We start from the raw sequence: 19,674 nt of genomic DNA on the forward strand, positions 1-19,674 counted from the left end.
AATACCTTGCCTTTGTTGTCCTCAAACCATTTTGCCACAACTTTGAGAGTATGCTTGGAGTCAATGTCCATTTGGAAGATCCATTTACGACCAAGCTTTTACTTCCTGACTGGTGTCTTGAGATGTTGCTTCAATATATCCACATAAATGTCTTTCCTCATGGTGCCATCTATTTTGTGAAGTGCACGAGTCCCTCCTGCAGCAAAGCACCCCCACAACACGATGCTGCCACCCCCGTGCTTCACGATTGGGATGGTGTTCTTCGGCTTGCAAGCATCCCCCTTTTTCCTCCAAACATAAATGGTCATTATGGCCAAAGACCTCTATTTTTGTTTCATCAGACCAGAGGACATTTCTCCAAAAAGTACAATCTTTATCCTCATGTGCAGTTGCAAGCCGTAATCTGTCTTTTTTATGGTGGTTTTGGAGCAGTGGCTTCTTCCTTGCTGAGTGAACATTCAGGTTATGTCGATATAGGATTTGTTTTACTGTGGATACAGATAATTTTGTACCGGTTTCCTCCAATTGACTCAAATGATGTCAATTAGCCTATCAGAAGCTTCTAAAGCCATGACATAATTTTCTGGAATTTTCCAAGCTGTTTAAAAGGCACAGTCAACTTAGCGTATGTAAACTTCTGACCCACTAGAATTGTGAGACAGCGAATTATAAGTGAATATAATCTGTCTGTAAACAATTGTTGGAAAAATTACTTGTCATGCACAAAGTAGATGTCCTAACCAACTTGCCAAAACTATAGTTTGTTAACAAGAAATTTGTGGAGTGGTTGAAAAACGCGTTTTAATGACTCCAACCTAAGTGTATGTAAACTTCCAATTTCCACTGTATATCCTACCAACGGGACATTAAAAACTGTAATATCTTATGTTTCACCGAGTCATGGCTGAACGATGACATGAATAACATACAGCTGGCGGGTTTTACAAGTTTTCGGCAGGATAGAACAGCAGCCTCTGGAAATCCGCCTACTTATATTTGTAAACAACAGCTGGTGCACAAAATCTAAGGAAGTCTCGAGGCTTTGCATGCCTGATGTAGAGTATCTCATGATAAGCTGTAGACCACACTATTTACTAGAGGTCGACCGATTAATCAGAATGATTAATCAGATTAATTAGGGCCGATTTCAAGTTTTCATAAACAATTGGAAATCGGTATTTTTGGGCGCTGATTTCCGATTTAAAAAAAAATATTTTTTGTATATTTTTTAATACCATTATTTAACTAGGCAAGTTAGTTAAGAACACATTCTTATTTTCAATGACGTCCTAGGAACGGTGGGTTAACGGCCTTGCTCAGGGGCAGACCGACAGATTTTCACCTCGTCAGCTCAGGGGATCCAATCTTGCAACCTTACAGTTAACTAGTCCAACGCTCTAACCACATGCACTCCACGAGGAGCCTGCCTGTTACGCGAATGCAGCAGGAGCCAAGGTAAGTTGTTGGCTAGCATTAAAATTATCTTATAAAGGAGCACGTGATGCCGCGGAGCTGAGCAGACGTTGACAAACCGAGCTATTCAAAGTTATTATATTTTTACATAAATAACAACGTTGAAACAATATTTTAACATCGGCTGATAAATTGTCAAGTACTTACCTTCCCAAAGAGCCATGGACCTCCGACCGAGGCAAGAAGGACGACCAAAACGTTGTCGATTCCCAAGATAATGATAACGCTACAGCTAGCAAGATTAGCATTAGCCCTCATAACTCAGACGACAGTTCCAGACTGTTGCTCTCAGCAGCCTCTTGCGAGCCTGCCGACATGCTGGCTACTCTCCTCCGGGAAATTCAGGATGGTAACAGAGGTCTTTCTCTGAAAATGGATAAGAAATCGGCTGAACTCCATTCTTCCATTGACGACCTGAAATCCTCCATGAATGATCTCCTTTTGAGAAGGACTGAGCCAGGACGGTCTCTCTGGGGGATAAAATGCAGTTTGTTTGTTTTCTCTTATCCGGATTGAACTGCTGGTATCTCCCGGTAACTTTAATTTAATTTATTTGTACATTTTCAACTAACCGTATCTTCCCGGGGTGAGTTCTATTACATTTACAGGAGAGTATATTTTGGTTTAGTCCATATCTACTGGGCGAAGCAATAAGTGGGTTTAGGCCCACTGCTTTCCCCCTCATTCATGTTAATCTTTCGAAAAGAGACTCAAGCATCCCTTACCGTGGGCAGTAAATATTCAGCCATAAATATCTATTCACAACGTTCGTTTTCAATTTAGAGAGCTGGCAGGTTTTAGTTTACGCCAAGGTTTAGCTAGTAAGAGCAAGATGGAAAGCGAGCAGCAACGTATCTCTACAAGTGTATTCATGTTTGATTGTTGGGACTGTTGTTCTAGTCTGACAATCGGGGTGGGTGGGATTTTTATTATTTTTTTCTTCCTTTTTTCTATGTTTATTGTTTCCTTCCTAAAGAGACACACAGGTCACTTTTGTGCTCAAGCCAAAGTTGAAACATTTCCTAATTATCTGCATAAGATAGATTTGTATTCAGTTACATATTTGAAACCCAACCGATGCTTAATCCACTAAAATATGTCACATTCAACGTAAAAGGTCTTAACAGCCCGATTAAAAGGAAAAGTGTCTATGCATACCTTAAGAAATTAATATATTAATATATTATAAATTAAAGGTTGACATTGTGTTTTTACAAGAAACACATCTTACAGCCAGTGAACACAAGAAATTGAAGAGTAATAATAATAATAATATATGCCATTTAGCAGACGCTTTTATCCAAAGCGACTTACAGTCATGTGTGCATACATTCTACGTATGGGTGGTCCCGGGGATCGAACCCACTACCCTGGCGTTACAAGCGCCATGCTCTACCAACTGAGCTACAGTTGGTAGAGCATGGAGGGAATGGGTAGGACAAGTTTTTGCATCCTCTTTTAACTCCAAAGCAAGAGGAACTGCAATTTTGATAACTAGACACATCCCCTGCTGCGTCAACAACACCATCTCTGATCCCTCTGGCAGGTTTGTTTTGGCGCAGGGGCATATGTTTTCAGAGTCTTGGACCCTATTGAATATTTATGCTCCTAACTTCGATGACCATATGTTTATTCAGAATGTCTTCCTTCAGGTTGCTCAAGCACCACCAGGATGGCTACTGGTTGGAGGAGATTATAATTTTTGCTTAGATACAGTTCTTGATAGGTCTTCTGATAAACCCTCACTTCTTACCAAAGCCGGCAAGCTCACCATGTCATTCATGAAAGATCTCAATTTACTAGACATCTGGAGACAGTTGCACCCACAGGATAGGGACTACTCTTTTTATTCACACCCACGCCTAGATAACATATAGATTTCCAAGATGGCGTAGCAGTAACTCGTCCTGTCGTATCGTCTCTCTGTAAATATCGTCTCTTTTTCGTTTTAGATATTTTAGATATTTTTTTCTTCGCATATCTTTAAAAACATTTTGCTAAACCTAAGCTTCCAAATACTCTTCTGCAACCCGCCAATGTAGCTACTTTTCCTAAAGTAGTTATATTTACTTCGAAACCGAAACCCTTCAACTGAAGCTAGCCAGCTATGCTAGCGGTCTTCAGCTAACCTTTAGCTCGGAAAGCTCTCGCCAGTTCGAACAACGCGACGCTAACCAGAGCATAACGGACCTATTTATTTTTTATTTTCTACCCCCGGATTCCCACCACAAACGGAACATTCTTCAGCTGGATCTTCACAACTAGCTATCGAGCTAAACAGCAACCCTGGTTGATTACTCCTGGCTAGCGTTTCCACCCACGTAGCTTGAAGCTACCCCGTCCAGAGCTCCTAGCATACTCCTGGGCTTCTATACCCGGATCCACGACCGGTCTATCGATGTCACCGCATGAAGAGGAATAAACAGACTCACCCCATCGCAACGTCCTCCAAAGGCTAACTCACTAGCCCTCGCTATCTCCTTGCTTGCTAACTCGGCAGGCTAACTGCTAGCTTGTTTAGCCCAGAACACACCCAAGAACCTCCAGAAGCTAACCAGCTAGCTACAAGCTATTTAGCTACCAGCTAGCTAGCTACAAGCTATTTAGCTACCAGCTAGCTAGCTACAAGCTACTTAGTCATTGTTAGTTTTCTTAACCTGGATAACACTTGCCAGCCCAGCCCCCCTGCCCCATCCACCGCTGCCCCTGGACTCTGATCACTTGGCTACATAGCTGATGCACGCTGGACTGTCCATTAATCACGGTACTCCATTCTGATCGTTTGTTTTATCTGTCGGCCCCGTTGCCTAGTCAATGCCATTTTACCTGCTGTTGTTATGCTAGCCGATTAGCTGTTGTCTCACCCATTGTTTTAGCTAGCTTTCCCAATTCAACACCTGTGATTACTGTATGCCTCGCTGTATGTCTCTCTCAAATGTCAATATGCCTTGTATACTGTTGCTCAGGTTAGTTATCATTGTTTTAGTTCACTATGGAGCCCCTAGTCCCACTCCTCATACCCCTGATACATCCTTTGTCCCTCCTCCAACATATGCGGTGACCTCACCCATTACAACCAGCATGTCCAGAGATACAACCTCTCTCATCATCACCCAGTGCCTGGGCTTACCTCCGCCATACCCGCACCCCACCATACCCCTGTCAGCGCATTATGCCCTGAATATATTCTACCATGCCCAGAAACCTGCTCCTCTAATTCTCTGTCCCCAACGCTCTAGGCGACTAGTTTTGATAGCCCTGAGCCGCACCCTCATACTACTCCTTCTCTGTTCCGCGGGTGATGTGGAGGTAAACCCTGGCCCTGCATGTCCCCAGGCACCCTCATTTGTTGACTTCTGTGATCGAAAAAGCCTTGGATTCATGCATGTCAACATCAGAAGCCTCCTCCCTAAGTTTGTTTTACTCACTGTGTTAGCACACTCTGCTAACCCTGATGTCCTTGCCGTGTCTGAATCCTGGCTCAGGAAGGCCACCAAAAATTCAGAGATTTCCATACCCAACTATAATATCTTCCGTCAAGATAGAACTGCTAAAGGGGGAGATAGCCTGCAAAGTAATGTCATACTTTCCAGGTCCATACCCAAACAGTTCGAACTACTAATTCTGAAAATTACTCTCTCCAGAAATAAGTCTCTCACTGTTGCCGCCTGCTACCGACCCCCCTCAGCTCCCAGCTGTGCCCTGGACACCATTTGTGAATTGATTGCCCCCCATCTAGCTTCAGAGTTTGTTCTGCTAGGTGACCTAAACTGGGATATGCTTAACACCCCGGCAGTCCTACAATCTAAGCTAGATGCCCTCAATCTCACACAAATCAAAGAACCCACCAGGTACAACCCTAACTCTGTAAGCAAGGGCACCCTCATAGACGTCATCCTGACCAACTGGCCCTCCAAATACACCTCCGCTGTCTTCAACCAGGATCTCAGCGACCACTGCCTCATTGCCTGTATCCGCTACGGTGCCGCAGTCAAACGACCACCCCTCATCACTGTCAAACGCTCCCTAAAACACTTCTGTGAGCAGGCCTTTCTAATCGACCTGGCCCGGGTATCCTGGAAGGACATTGACCTCATCCCGTCAGTTGAGGATGCCTGGTCATTCTTTAAGAGTAACTTCCTCACCATTTTAGATAAGCATGCTCCGTTCAAAAAATGCAGAACTAAGAACAGATACAGCCCTTGGTTCACTCCAGACTGACCAGCACAAAAACATCCTGTGGCGGACTGCAATAGCATCGAACAGTCCCCGCGATATGCAACTGTTCAGGGAAGTCAGGAACCAATACACGCAGTCAGTCAGGAAAGCTAAGGCCAGCTTCTTCAGGCAGAAGTTTGCATCCTGTAGCTCCAACTCCAAAACGTTCTGGGACACTGAAGTCCATGGAGAACAAGAGCACCTCCTCCCAGCTGCCCACTGCACTGAGGCTAGGGAACACGGTCACCACCGACAAATCCATGATTATCGAAAACTTCAACAAGCATTTCTCAACGGCTGGCCATGCCTTCCGCCTGGCTACTCCTACCTCGGCCAACAGCCCCGGCCCCCCCGCAGCTCCTCGCCCAAGCCTCTCCAGGTTCTCCTTTACCCAAATCCAGATAGCAGATGTTCTGAAAGAGCTGCAAAACCTGGACCCGTATAAATCAGCTGGGCTTGACAATCTGGACCCTCTATTTCTAAAACTATCCGCCGCCATTGTCGCAACCCCTATCGCAACCCCGCTAACCCCTATCATATCGTCTGAGATCCCCAAGGATTGGGAAAGCTGCCGCAGTCATCCCCCCTCTTCAAAGGGGGGTGACACCCTGGACCCAAACTGTTACAGACCTATATCCATCCTGCCCTGCCTATCTAAGGTCTTCGAAAGCCAAGTCAACAAACAGGTGACTGACCATCTCGAATCCCACCGTACCTTCTCCACTATGCAATCCGGTTTCCGAGCCGGTCACGGGTGCACCTCAGCCACACTCAAGGTACTAAATGACATCATAACCGCCATCGATAAAAGACAGTACTGTGCAGCCGTCTTCATCGACCTTGCCAAGGCTTTCGACGCTGTCAATCACCATATTCTTATCGGCAGACTCAGTAGCCTCGGTTTTTCGGATGACTGCCTTGCCTGGTTCACCAATTACTTTGCAGACAGAGTTCAGTGTGTCAAATTGGAGGGCATGTTGTCCGGTCCTCTGGCAGTCTCTATGGGGGTGCCACAGGGTTCAATTCTCGGGCCGACTCTTTTCTCTGTATATATCAATGATGTTGCTCTTGCTGCGGGCGATTCCCTGATCCACCTCTACGCAGACGACACCATTGTATACACTTTCGGCCCGTCATTGGACACTGTGCTATCTAACCTCCAATCGAGCTTCAATGCCATACAACACTCCTTCCGTGGCCTCCAACTGCTCTTAAACGCTAGTAAAACCAAATGCATGCTTTTCAACCGATCGCTACCTGCACCCGCATGCCCGACTAGCATCACCACACTGGATGGCTCCGACCTTGAATATGTGGACACCTATATGTACCTAGGTGTCTGGCTAGACTGCAAACTCTCCTTCCAGGCCCATATCAAACATCTCCAATCGAAAATCAAATCAAGAATCGGCTTTCTATTCCGCAACAAAGCCTCCTTCACTCACGCTGCCAAGCTTACCCTAGTAAAACTGACTATCCTACCGATCCTCGACGTCATCTACAAAATTGCTTCCAACACTCTTCTCAGCAAACTGGATGCAGTTTATCACAGTGCCATCCGTTTTGTCACTAAAGCACCTTATACTACCCACCACTGCGACTTGTATGCTCTAGTCGGCTGGCCCTCGCTACATATTCGTCGCCAGACCCACTGGCTTCAGGTCATCTACAAGGCCATGCTAGGCAAAGCTCCGCCTTATCTCAGCTCACTGGTCACGATGGCAACACCCATCCGTAGCACGCGCTCCAGCAGGTGTATATCATTGATCATCCCTAAAGCAAACACCTCATTCGGCCGCCTTTCGTTCCAGTACTCTGCTGCCTGTGACTGGAACGAATTGCAAAAAAAATCGCTGAAGTTGGAGACTTTAATCTCCCTCACCAACTTCAAACATCAGCTAGCTGAGCAGCTAACCGATCGCTGCAGCTGTACATAATCTATTGGTAAATAGCACACCCATTTTCACCTACCTCATCCCCACAGTTTTTATTTATTTATTTTTCTGCTCTTTTGCACACCAATATCTCTACCTGTACATGATCATCTGATCATTTATCACTCCAGTGTTAATCTGCAATATTGTAATTATTCTCCTACCTCCTCATGCCTTTTGCACACATTGTATATAGACTCCCCTTTTTTTCTCTGTGTTATTGACTTGTTAATTGTTTACTCCATGTGTAACTCTGTGTTGTCTGTTCACACTGCTATGCTTTATCTTGGCCAGGTCGCAGTTGCAAATGAGAACCTGTTCTCAACTAGCCTACCTGGTTAAATAAAGGTGAAATAAAAAATAAAAAAAATAAAATAACTTCTTACTTTCAACACAACTGTTTCATAGAGTGTTAGATGTCGAGTATCTCCCCTGATTGCTTAGTGACCATTCTCCTCTGGTATTATCAATCTCCATTCCTACCAATGTAAATGGAGCATATAGATGGAGATTAAATTCTAATTCTAATTCTAACCTGAATTTTGTGCATTCATCAAAGAGCAGATCAATATTTTTACTTTGACAAACAAACCCTCTGCTCCTGACAGCTTCATTCTTTGGGACACATTGAAGGCCTATCTGAGGGGACAGATTATTTCCTATACTAAAGGGCTGAAGAAAAAACACGGTGCGGAACTGAGTGCCCTTGAATCTGAAATCTCAGAGCTAGAGAAAACCTACCAAAGAGGCCCGACTAAAGATCTATACAGGCTTTTGGTAAATAAAAAACTTAAATATAATATTCTGAACACATATCAAGCTGAGAGGGCCATCACTAAATCAAAACAGCGTTATTATGAGCTTGGAGAGAAAGTTGGAGAGAAAGCTCACAAAGTATTGGCATTGCAACTGAAAGCAGAGGAAAGTAAGAGGAAAATTAATGCCATAGAAACTCTTACTAAAGAGATATCTTTCGACCCTACTGAAATTAATAATACTTTTAAGAAATACTATGAAGAACTCTACACTTCCCAATCAAGTGATGATCTATCAGAGATAGACTCCTTTCTCTCCTCTCTCAACCTCCCATGCCTGTCAGGGGAAGACAGCGAGCGCCTGAGTGAAAACTTCTCAGTTCCTGAATTGTTGGAGGCCATTAAATCCTTACCTTCTAATAAATCTCCTGGGGAGGATGGCTTCCCTCCAGAGTTCTATAACGAATTTAGGGGGCTGTTGGTCCCTTACCTTATGGAGGTACTTAAAAAAACCAGAGAAGACAACTGCTTTCCAGAGTCCTTCTCTCAAGCAGTGATTACTGTAATCCGCAAGAAAGGGAAAAACCCGCTAAAGTGCGCCTCCTATAGACCAATCTCTCTCCTTAACACAGATTGTCGTGCTTAACACAGATTGCCGTGCTTCTACACCTGCATTGCTTGCTGTTTGGGGTTTTAGGCTGGGTTTCTGTACAGTACTTTGAGATATCAGCTGATGTACGGGCTATATAAATACATTTGATTTGATTGTAAACTGGTCACCAAGATGCTATCTACTGGAGTCATGTCTTCCCCTGTTGGTCAACCCAGATCAGACTGGCTTCATAATTAATAGATTGTCCTCCAATAATCTCAGAAGGTTCTTTGATATAATTCACCTTGCTAACAAAAACAAAATACCTAGTGTCGCAGTCTCCCTCGACGCTGAAAAGGCCTTTGATAGGGTTGAATGGCCATACCTCTTTCGCGTCTTGGAAAAGTTTGGTTTAGGTACCGTGTTTGTAAATTTGATAAAATCACTCTACAAATCTCCTAAAGCTAGGATTGCTACCAATGGGATTACTTCCTCCTCTTTCCCTCTTTATAGAGGGAACAGACAAGGTTGCCCAATTAGCCCCCACCGCTTTGCCCTCGCCATCGAACCGTTGGCTGAGGCTATTAGAACGTGCCCTGACATACATGGCTTTGAGATGGGCCCCCATACCCATAAATTATCACTCTTTGCGGACGACCTTATCTTATTTCTAACAAACACAGAACACTCCCTCTCTCACTTGCAGATCCTACTACAGTGTTATAGTTTTTTCTCTGGATATTAGGTCAATTTTGATAAAAGCGAAATCTTACCGTTGTCTGTCTTTGACCATCATACCATCAAGCACAAGTTTCCTTTCAGATGGTCGCCTATGGGCTTCACATATTTGGGCATAATGGTGGATGGTAATCTGAACAACCTCTACAAACTCAATCTGGCCAGTTTGTTGCAAAAGGTGGAGGTTGACCTTTGTAAATGGATGGACTTACCTCTCACTCTACTGGGTAGAATCAATGTAATTAAAATGAATGTCCTGCCCAGGTTTCTATATCTGTTTCAATCTCTCCCTATCCCTGTTCCCGCAGCATTTTTTTCCTCTCTCGACAAGCTGACCAGACGGTTTATCTGGCACGGCAAAACCCCTAGGGTTGGCCTGGATAAACTGACCCTTGATTACAGTCAAGGGGGCTTAAACCTTCCCAATTTTAGAATGTACTACTGGGCTGCACAGTCTAGGTTTCTGGCTCAGAGGTTTGGCAATGGTCCCTCTCCCTCATGGTTGAACATTGAGGTACATGATGACACTGGGGCAGATTTGTTTTACACATGGGTCAGAAAATCTATAAAAACCATCACAGACAACCCTTTAATCATACCTTCTGTCCTGGAATGGTGCAAACTGCATGAGCTGTTCGGACGAGGGGGATTCCTTTCCCCTAAAACCCCTTTATGGAACAATAGATTGATCCCTGTGTTTTTCCAGAATAGTAACTTCAGACCATGGTCTGATAAGGGGATCACTCTTCTGGAACATTGTTACGAGGAGGGAGTTCTTATGTTTTTTGATCAGCTGAAACAGAAATACCACTTGCCTAACAGGGACTTCTTTAGCTACCTACAACTACGAAACTTTATTAGGGTGACTCTCAAGGGACAATGGAACCTACCTAAGATGTCACCTATTGAACAACTCTGCCACGCAGACCAACCACTGTTCAAGACCATTTCCCGTGTTTACAATGCTCTTATGTCAGGACTAACACTGCCTGGGCTAGATAAACCCCAACTTAGATGGGAGAAAGATCTGGGTATGGATCTTGATGAGGATCTATGGAGTGACCTATGCAGGGATGGTGTTACATCCACATTGAACTCCAGATACAGACTGATCCAGTTTAATTTCCTCCATCAGCTCTATATCACCCCATCTAGACTGCACAAGTTCAACCCAGATATCTCCTCCCTATGTTTTAGATGTGGCTCAGATGAAGGAACATTCCTCCATTCCACTTGGCAGTGTTCAAAACTACACTGTTTCTGGCAGGGGGTATGCGATACCATATCCTCAATTCACGGAGTTGCATTCCCTTTAGACCCGGAGGTCTGTCTACTGGGTAACTTTACTAAACACCAATCTTAGGCAAAGCCATACTATAAAGCTAACAGGAATATTGCTTGCGATTGCCAAGAAATGTATTGCCTTGAAATGGAAATGGGATTCCTCCCTGCCAGTTGCAATGTGGCTATCGGAAGTTAATAGTTGTATCCCTTTGGAGAAAATCACTTACTGCTTGAGGAATAAGTTACAGACAGTTTACAGAATTTGGCAACCTTTTATTGACTATATGGAGAATCTCCTCCCACATCTCATTGATTGAATCTATATATAATCCTCACATAATGTTTCACACGTAATGTATAATATGTAGCCTACGGCAGGTGATCCAATGTCTCGTTATTTTTTTATTATTGTATGTTTGTTTATATAATTATAATTGATTTTTGTTACGCTCGTCTGTTACTGTCACTTTGTCCTATCGTTGTCTAATATCTTTTCACTTTTGTTTTGAATGTTCTTAATTGGAAAATGCAAAAATAAAATATTTAAAAAAATCTTATAAAAAATAATCAATCATAATCACTAGTTATAACTACTAATCCAGGTTAGCAGGCAATATTAACCAGGTGAAATTGGAACCACCAAGACTCTTCCTAGAGCTGGCTGCCTGGCCAAACTGAGTATTCAGGGAAGAAGGGTCTTGGTCAGGGAGGTGACCAAGAAACCAATGTTCACTGACAGAGCTCCAGAGTTCGTCTGTGGAGATGAGCGACCATCTCTGCAGCACTCTATCAAACAGGCCTTTAATGGTGGAGTGGCTTGACAGAAGCCACTCCTCCGTAAAAGGCACATGGACAGCCCACTTGGAGTTTGCCAAAAGGCACCCAAAGGACTCTCAGACCATGAGAAACAAGTTTCTTTGGTCTGATGATACCAAGATTGAACTCTTAAGCCTGAATGCCAAAGGTCACGCCTGGAGGAAACCTGGCACCATCCATACAGTGAAGCATGGTGGTGGCAGTATCATGCTGTGGGAAGGTTTTTCAGTGGCAGGGACTGGGACACCAGTCAGGATAAAGGGAAAGATTAACGGAGCAAAGTACAGAGAGATGCTTGATGAAAACCTGCTCCAGACTGGGGCGAAGGTTCACCTTCCAACAGGACAATGACCCTAAGAACACAGCCATGAAAACGCAGGAGTGGCTTCGGGACAAGTCTCAATGTCCTTGAGTGGACCAACCAGAGCCCAGACTTGAACCCAATCGAACATCTCTGGAGAGACCTAAAAATAGCTCTGCAGACAAGAATGGGAGAAACTCCAAACACAGCTGTGCCAAGCTTGTAGCGTCATACGTAAGAGGACTCGAGGATGTAATCGCTGACAAAGGTGCTTCAACAAAGTACTGAGTAACGGGTCTGAATACGCATTTAAATGTGATATTTCAGTCGTATTTTTTACATTTGCAAACATTTCTAAAAACCTGTTTTTGCTTTGTTATTATGGGGTACTGTGTGTAGATTGATGTGGGGAAAAAACAATGTTATCCATTTTAGAAATCAGGCTGTAATGTAACATGTGGTAAAGGTCAAGGGGTCTGAATTATTTCCGTATGCACTGTAAATGTTTATGAAAACTTGAGAGCACTCTGGTGCCAGTACAGCACAAAGGGTCCCTCATCCTCGTTTGAGCTTTTAGGGCTCATAAACTGGTAATGTCCTAATAATCTAAACACTTCAATTGAGTCATCATCAAGGGAGTCTAAATCAAGAGCTCTTAGAGAATTATAGTGCTGTTCATAGGCATTGATTCGTTTTTTTATACACTACCATTCAAATGTTTGGGGTGACAAAAGTTAGAAAATGACATTTTTTGTCCATTAAAATAACATAAAATTGATCAGAAATACAGTGTAGACATTGTTAATGTTGGAAATGACTATTATAGGGGTAAACGGCAGATTATTTATGGATTATCAACAAAGGCGTACAGAGGCCCATTATCAGCAACCATCACTCCTGTGTTCCAATGGCACGTTGTGTTAGCTAATCCAAGTTTATCATTTTAGAAGGCTAATTGATCATTAGAAAACCCTTTTGCAATTATGCTAGCACAGCTGAAAAATGTTGTCCTGAATAAAGAAGCAATAAAACTGGCCTCGATTACAGGCTCAAAATGGCCAGAAACAAAGACATTTCTTCTGAAACTCTTCAGTCTATTCTTGTTATGAGAAAGGAAGGCGACTCCATGCAAGAAATTGCCAAAAAACTGAAGATCTCGTACAACGCTCTGTACTACTCCCTTCACAGAACAGAGCAAACTATCTCTAAACAGAATAGAAAGAGGAGTGGGAGGCCCTGGTGCACAACTGAGCAAGAGGACAAGTACATTAGAGTGTCTAGTTTGAGAAACAGACGCCTCACAAGTCCTCAACTGGCAACTTCATTAAATAGTACCTGGAAAACACCAGTTTCAACATCAACAGTGAAAAGGTGACTCCAGGATGATGGCCTTCTAAGCAGAGTTGCAAAGAAAATGCCATATCTCATCCTGGGCAATAAAAATAAGATTAAGATGGGCAAAAGAACACAGACACTGGACAGAGGAACCTCTTCACTGTTGTAAATAGTCATTTACAACATTAACAATGTCTTCACTGTATTTGCTACTTAAAATGACTTATTTTTTTTTATATTTCAGAAACAAGGACATTTCTAAGTGACCCCAAACTTTTGAATGGCAGTGTATATATAATGTATTCCTACCTCATCCCTAAAGGTCAGAGGGAAAAATCATTCACAAACGTCTTCATTAAAAATGCTAATTTATGAAGTTCTCCATGGCTCGGTTAGTGTTATTGTTGTTGACTGGTGCCCACAGGGAGGTGGTGACAAAATAGCTGTGGCGTTGTGGGCAAGAGGGACTCGCATGGCTTTTAGAATATTAGCATGGCATTCATGCAATTATTCACAATCTTGTTGCGTGTGTGTGTGTGTGCATGAGTGCGTGCGCATGAGTGTTTATCTTCATATAAGCTGTGCATGTCCATAGTGTTTGTGTGTGTGTACACAAACTAACTTTCTAACTCTAGGATACTCAGAGATCGGACGCACCATGCTGGGACAGAAGGGTTTTTGTCAGCGACAGACAAAGCCACGAGGTGAGCTAGCGAGTGTTGTGTGTGTTGTGCAATTGAAGAGGTCAGGTCACGCTACTCTAACTTAAGGGTTTAACACACTGCTCCAACTGTCAATCTCTGTTCATTCAGTACGTCAGAGGTGAAGGCAGGTTATAAATACAAGCACAAACGCTGTGTTCCACATCCCTTCTACTCCGCTCACCTCTGAGAGCTGTCATTATGTCTAAATGGGCTACCAGACACTGAGAGATGGGAGGGTGGAGGCTAGAAATTGAAACTGTCAGATAAATTGGTGTTGGGTACTTTCTGAATACGTCTTTCAAAACCAGCTCTGCCTACCAGGAAAAAAAGGGGCACACCCTCCACCCCTACTCACCCATCACGACCAGGTTAGTGCAAGGACAGTCTTGGGGTGGGAAAGCCATCCATTCCAGGAAACTAGAAGTAACTTGTGCAACATTTAGTTTCACTAAGTAAAAGTGGGTCTGTCTGTCTAAACTGATGGAGTAAGTCAGACAAGTAGCTCTCTATGAATGGATAGTTACTGCTCACAAACACAAACAGGAAAATACCAGAAGCAGTAAACTGTTGGTCATTCTGTCCAAATATGGAGAGGAGCTTAAAGGTCCATTCATTTCAATGAAAGTTGTATATTTTCCAAAGAGCATTTTCCACTTCAATCATAACGGCCAACTATGCGAATGTTTTGGAAAAAGAGTAGAGACAGTCACTTCTTGGGGAAACCCCTAAAGGTCTCTCCACTTTGTGCTAATACTATGTTTCATGTGATACTTGACAAAGATAGATATGGTATTAGTTATGACTTAAGATCACTTTGTCTTGGGAGCCACAGCCTTGAGCTACACTTGTACTCCAACATACTGCAGAAACATACAGCGATTTAGAACTCAAAATGTGCATCGCCACGACAGACATTCTGCAGCAGTCACAGGTCACCAGAACAAAAAGTTACCGTTGTACAGCCTTCAGCCATAAGACTGACCATAGGGTGGATTCGACACGACTGGTCACAGTGGAAATTGAAGTGCGAAGAGTGTGACGAAGGAGAAGGCTGTTTTTTCCTTCACTATCAGAGATAAATACAACATAACCTTGATCTACTACCACTCACACAAATGCAAGTAACCACCCCCCCCCCCCCCCGTCTTTAAAGTAAACAAGGAGGATAACAATCACCTGGAGGGAGGGAGAGAGAAAGCGAGCGAGTGAGAGCGCAGAGAGAGTGAGAGCGCAGAGAGAGAGAGAGCGCAGAGAGAGTGGCAGAGAGAGAGTGAGAGTGAGTGCAGCAGAGAGAGAGCGCAGAGAGCCGCAGAGAGAGCGCAGAGAGCAGAGAGAGAGCGCAGAGAGCAGAGAGAGAGCGCAGAGAGCAGAGAGAGCGCAGAGAGCAGAGAGAGCGCAGAGAGAGAGCGCAGAGAGTGAGCGCAGAGAGAGTGAGAGCGCAGAGAGAGTGAGAGCGCAGAGAGAGTGAGAGCGCAGATAGAGAGAGCGCGCAGAGAGAGAGAGGGCGCAGAGAGAGGGCGCAGAGAGAGGGCGCAGAGAGAGGGCGCAGAGAGAGGGTGCGCAGAGAGAGATCGCGGAGAGAGTGAGAGCGCAGAGAGAGTGAGAGCGCAGAGAGAGTGAGAGTGCGGCAGAGAGAGAGTGCAGCAGAGAGAGAGAGAGTGCAGCAGAGAGAGAGCACAGAGAGCCGCAGAGAGAGAGCCGCAGAGAGAGAGCGCAGAGAGAGAGCGCAGAGAGAGAGCGCAGAGAGAGAGCGCAGAGAGAGAGCAAAGCGAGCGAGAGCTAGAGAAAGCGAGCGAGAGCTAGAGAAAGTGAGCGAGAGCTAGAGAAAGCCAGCGAGAGCTAGAGAAAGCGAGCGAGAGCTAGAGAAAGCGAGCGAGAGCTAGAGAAAGCGAGCGAGAGCTAGAGAAAGCCAGCGAGAGCTAGAGAAAGCCAGCGAGAGCTAGAGAAAGCCAGCGAGAGCTAGAGAAAGCCAGCGAGAGCTAGAGAAAGCCAGCGAGAGCTAGAAAAAGCGAGCGAGAGCTAGAGAAAGCGAGCGAGAGCTAGAGAGAGCTAGAGAAAGCCAGCGAAAGCTAGAGAAAGCGATCGAGAGCTAGAGAAAGCGAGCGAGAGCTAGAGAAAGCGAGCAAGAGAGAGCGCAGAAAGCGCAAGTGCAGAGAGATGGGCACCAACCTGTGGCTGCGGTAGACATTGAGGAGGATGATGAGGGTGCCTAGGCAGTAGCAGGCCAGATAGGGACCCCCAAACAGTCTGGTCAAACCTCTCGTACGATGCTCCCAACGCGCCACCTGCAACACAAGTTTTACTTCATGAATAAAGTGCCTTTTTGGTCATATAAAATAAATAAATATGTAATATAACTAAAATAACTATTTATTTCAACATTGTTATAAAACGTATAGGTTCAACTTCATAACAAACATGTTTTCCCCATCTCCAGAGATTAAATAAAAAATGACAAAAAAGGTGACAATTAAAATGACTGGGTTGACCGTAAGAGGGTGGACAATGTCACCTTAATAAATCTGCCATGAATCCACAAGTGACAGGGGGAATAGAAGATTGTTGTGTACAACAGGGAGTGGCAATTGAATGCAAGCTTAACACATGTCTAGCACATCTATGGGCAACAGGGTTGACGTGTCATGCTCGACAGTCAGTTTTTCCACCACAAAACAGAAAATAAATAAATATATCTTCAGAAATGACTTTGTCAAAGCAAAACAATAACTTGGGCTTAACAATTACAGTGCCTTCAGAAAGTATTGATACCCCTTAATTTACTCCGCATTTTGTTGTGTTACAGCCTGAATTCAAAAAGGATCAACAAATTCTCACCCATCTGCACACAATACCCCCATAATGACAAAGTGAATGTTTAGACATTTTTGCAAATGTATTTAAATGAAACACAGAAATAATCCATTTACATAACTATTCCCACCACTGAGTCAATACATGTTAGAATATATTTTAAGTATATTTAAAATGACCTAAATTGGAACCATTTTAAATAATGTAATGCATTTAATGTTCATTTTATTAGCATTTAAGTATATTAAATACATATAAAATAATCTAAATTGAGACACTTTTTTTGTACTTAAGTTTATTTTTATTATATTAGATAAAGAGCAAAAAATATATAATATGAAATACAACTTATAAATTAGAAATATACTAAAATGGTATTTGAATCAGAATTCCTGTATTTTCTTTACAAAAAAAAGTGCATTTATAATGTGTTTCATGTATACTTCTACAAATACCTCTTCTACACATTAACCACATTAGCTACTGTATTGACCTTTACAATTAACACTTTTGAGATATATGCACCATTGGGATTTCACACTTTAGTTGTTTAAATACATTTTTAGTAATAATTGATCATTTAAAAAAAAATTGGAATGTATACGTAATTAAAGGTACTACATTATTCAGTTCTAAAATGTATATCAACATTTTTTGAATAAGCTAAATATGTAACACATGTATCACTAGCCACTTTAACTATGCCACTTTGTTTACTTTGTCTACACACTCATCTCATATGTATATACTGTACTCGATACCATCTACTGTATGCTGCTCTGTACCATCACTCATTCATATATCCTTATGTACATGTTCCTTATCCCCTTACACTGTGTATAAGACAGTAGTTTTGGAATTGTTAGTTAGATTACTTGTTGGTTATCACTGCATTGTCGGAACTAGAAGCACAAGCATTTCGCTACACTCGCATTAACATCTGCTAACCATGTGTATGTGACAAATAAAATTTAATTTGATTTGATTTGATTTGATAGAAACAATGTCATATTATAAATCAAAACTTCAACTGCAGAAAATGATGCTGGGGAATAAGCCAATGTTTGTGCACATGCATTTTTTTGAGTATGCTTCAAATATATTTTGTGGACATGTAAGTTAAATACGTTTTTGAAAGTATACTTAAGTATATTTTCTTGCAATATGAAAAAGTATACTCTCAGGAAGCATGTTCCTCAGCTGTGCAATATCATTGTCAACTTTCTCTGCACTCTTCTGAACAGGAATTCAGAAGGTACTTCAAAACATTGGCACTGAAACTACTGTGCCTTGCAAAGTATTCATACCCCTTGGATTTATTCACACTTTGTTGTCCTACTGAAAGGGACATTTGTATCCCAGTGTCTGTTGGAAAGCAGACTGAAATAGGTTTTCCTCTAGGAGTTTAACTATTCCGTTTCTTTTTATCATAAAAAACTCCCAAGTTGCAGTCTAAGGCACTGCGTCGCAGTGTTTGGGCGTCCGGGAGTCCCATAAGGCGGCACACAATTGGTCCAGGGTCGTCCGGGTTAGGGGAGGGCCATTATTTGGTTTATCGCACTCTAGCGACTCCTTGTGACAGTCTTCAGTTGAACGGTGTTTCCTCCAACACATTGGTGCAGCTGGCTTCATGTTTTGGAGGACGCATGACTCGACCTTCTCCCATTGGGGAGTTGCAGCGATGAGACAAAAATGTAACCACAAGATTGGGAGAAAAAGGGAGTAAAAATGTGCAAACCCATAACAGGATGCAGCCATCATCATGCTGGAAAATATGAAGTGGTTCTTAGTGATGTGTTCTGGATTTGGATTTGTCCCAAAATAACACTTTGTATTCAGGACTTTAAAAAAAAATGGCCACATTATTTGCAGTTTTACTTTAGTGTCTTGTTGCAAATAGGATATTTTTTATTCTGTACAGGCTTCCTTCTCACGCTGTCAATTAGGTTCATATTGTAGAGTAACTACACTATTGTAGAACACTTTGACAATATGGGGTATTGGTTTTAGTCCAGTGATAAAAAATCTCTCAATGTAATTCATTTTAAATTCAGGCTCTTGCGCAACAAAATGTGGGAAAAAGTCAATAGGTGAATACCTTCTGAAGGCACTGTATGTATGCAATAAGGCACTAAAGTAATACTGAACTTTTTTTTAAAAATAACAATTATACACTTTTAGGCCTAAGTGCAAAGCCTTATGTTAGCAGCAAATCCAACAACACATCACTGAGTAACTACCTCCTTATTTTCAAGCATGGTAGTGGCTGCATCATGGTATGGGTATGCTTGACATCGGCAAAGACTGGGGAGTTTTTCAGGATGAAAAGACATTGGATGGAGCTTAGGACAGGCAAAATCCCAGAGGAAAACATGCGTCAGTCTGCTTTACAACTGACACTGGGAGAGGAATTCACCTTTCAGCAGGACAATAACCTACAACACAAGGTCAAATCTACACTGGAGTTGCTTACCAAGAAGACAATGAATGTTCCAGAGTGGCCAAGTCCCAGTTTTGACTTAAATCTGTCTGAAAATCTATGGCAAGACTTTAAAACGTCTGTTTAACCATGATCCCAAACACCTTGACAGAGCTTGAAGAATTATGAAAAAAATAAAATGGGAAAATATTGCACAACACAGGTAGCTTATGAGACTTACTTACCCAAGACGACTGTTGTTGGTATTTCTAACATGTATTGACTCGGGGGGTG

At 42.8% G+C, this 19,674-nt stretch overlaps 1 protein-coding gene across 4 annotated transcripts in view; it reads right to left on the reverse strand.

The window, feature by feature from the left end:
* Positions 1-19,674, reverse strand: part of pemt (phosphatidylethanolamine N-methyltransferase) — a 111,471-nt gene that overhangs the window by 56,088 nt on the left and 35,709 nt on the right. For all 4 annotated transcript variants that reach the window (XM_046368774.1, XM_046368773.1, XM_046368770.1 and 1 more), the window contains exon 3: positions 16,320-16,435. In XM_046368774.1, coding sequence (XP_046224730.1) covers positions 16,320-16,435 — 116 coding nt within the window. The remainder of the gene's footprint in view (positions 1-16,319; positions 16,436-19,674) is intronic.

This window comes from Oncorhynchus gorbuscha, linkage group LG11 (genome assembly GCF_021184085.1).
Source record: "Oncorhynchus gorbuscha isolate QuinsamMale2020 ecotype Even-year linkage group LG11, OgorEven_v1.0, whole genome shotgun sequence".
NCBI classification, from domain to species: Eukaryota; Metazoa; Chordata; class Actinopteri; order Salmoniformes; family Salmonidae; genus Oncorhynchus; species Oncorhynchus gorbuscha.